Raw genomic sequence first — 1,608 nt, 5'->3', positions numbered from 1 at the left:
TGCATGCCCATTCCAGTTAGTTTCAACAGATGGTGCACTGTGGAGCCAGAAACAATCTTTACTTAGGCCTCAGGACCACTTGAGAGCTCATCCTCCTCCGTTGACAGACGCCGCCGCTTGCGGCTCCCGGCAGCCATTTTCAATTGCCTGTACTCACGCAGCTGTGACTGAAGATCTTCAGCCTCCTCACTGGGTTGGCTGTTTTGTGACAGCTGAGGACTGGGGGGAGGGAAGGCAGAGTCATCTTCTTCCTCATCCCCACTGGCATTGGCCTGGCTTCTGTTTGCCTGCACACCTAATGGGAGGATCAAAAGGGCGTGGGCATGGCAGTGCAGAATGAGCTTAGGGATGTAGTGAGCCTACCTGGTGTTTGTGGGGCTGTCCAGGCATCAAGCAGATGGGCATACTTCTTGAGCTGGCTTCGTGGTCGCCACTCAGCATCATCCTCAGTTTGGCCAGCACTGCACAATGGGTCATTGTCAGAGAAGGGTATCAACCATAAATTAGAAGCAAGAACATACAAGTAGGTCTGCCACTGCAAACCACAAGGGCCAGTATGACGGGCCATGACCACCAGTCCTGGCTGTGGCTTCTTCTGGCAAGGGGCTTGCTTGGTGGCATTACATTCCTGTTGCTCCACAGCCCTCTTCTTGAACTCAGCCATTGCCTGAGGTGTTCCACCATGGGCACAGGCCTTGAGAGCCACTCCAGAGGCCCAATAGTTCTGGGAAAGGTGGTCTGGTCAATCAGCCCAATAGAGCTCATGAAAGAGGGGGATGGGCAAGGCACCGTCATCATTTCTCTCATGGCAGTGCCAGAAACAGGGGCAGTCACCTGTTGCAGCTTGAGGATGTGCATATGAGCACCAAGGGAGCTGACCCCAAGGTCATGGAGATTTTCTGTAGTCAGTGTCTGAAACACCTCGCCATCGATGTCGTTGTCAGTGATCCAGTCAAGGGGCAGGAGCACAATCTTCTTGGCTGTGAGGTGGGATGTTATGGCCTCAAGCACCTCAGCAGGAGTGGCAGTTTGAGGTAGCTGTATATGATAGGTGAGGCATGATGAGGAGAAAAATATAAAAAAGGGGTGCTCATGTACCAGGTTGTGCTGGGTGGCAGGGGCTGCAGTGTTGGTCTGGGATTCATCCCATTGGGGCCACCAGCTGGTCTGTGGTTCTGCTGGCTGTTGTTCCACAGGTGGTCTATCCAAATCCTATTTTGAGGGATGTGTGAGAAAGCAAGCAAAGTAGCCAAGCTGATGTGTGTCATACCTCAGCATAGTCTCCAACAAGGGGGGGGGAACTCCTGTCCTTCATCATCCACAAAGGGTGTGCCTTCTTCCCCTGACTCCTGAAGCAGCCGCTCATGTTCCTCCTCATGCTGCCTGAAGGTCTACCACAAAATCAATGAACCAAAGCAGAGGATGAAGGGCAGAGGGGTTTTTGTTATCCCTACCTGGTAGGATAAGATGTTGTTGCGGAGAGTGGTGGCTGTTATGGTCAGGCCCCACTGTGCGCTGAGCTGTTGGGCAAGAACCACCCAATATCGGTGGGATAGGCAGCTTGGAATTTGGGCACTTGTGATAGGATCCACCGCTTCTGGGACTCGG

At 53.0% G+C, this 1,608-nt stretch overlaps 1 protein-coding gene across 1 annotated transcript; it reads right to left on the bottom strand.

Annotated features, from left to right (window-relative positions):
- Positions 1-252: 252 nt before the first annotated feature.
- Positions 253-1,366, bottom strand: ACA1_300250 (uncharacterized protein; the record flags this gene model as incomplete). The annotated part of the gene is made up of 6 exons (XM_004351049.1): positions 253-287; positions 364-461; positions 522-724; positions 790-1,038; positions 1,099-1,175; positions 1,303-1,366. The coding sequence occupies 6 exons, from the start codon at positions 1,364-1,366 to the stop codon at positions 253-255; spliced, it is 726 nt and encodes a 241-aa protein (XP_004351101.1).
- Between the last annotated feature and the right edge of the window lie 242 nt (positions 1,367-1,608).

This window comes from Acanthamoeba castellanii (assembly GCF_000313135.1).
Source record: "Acanthamoeba castellanii str. Neff unplaced genomic scaffold scf7180000083084, whole genome shotgun sequence".
NCBI lineage: Eukaryota > Discosea > Longamoebia > Acanthamoebidae > Acanthamoeba > Acanthamoeba castellanii.
Note: the sequence above shows the minus strand (reverse complement) of the source record. Positions and strands in the feature narration are given on the sequence as shown.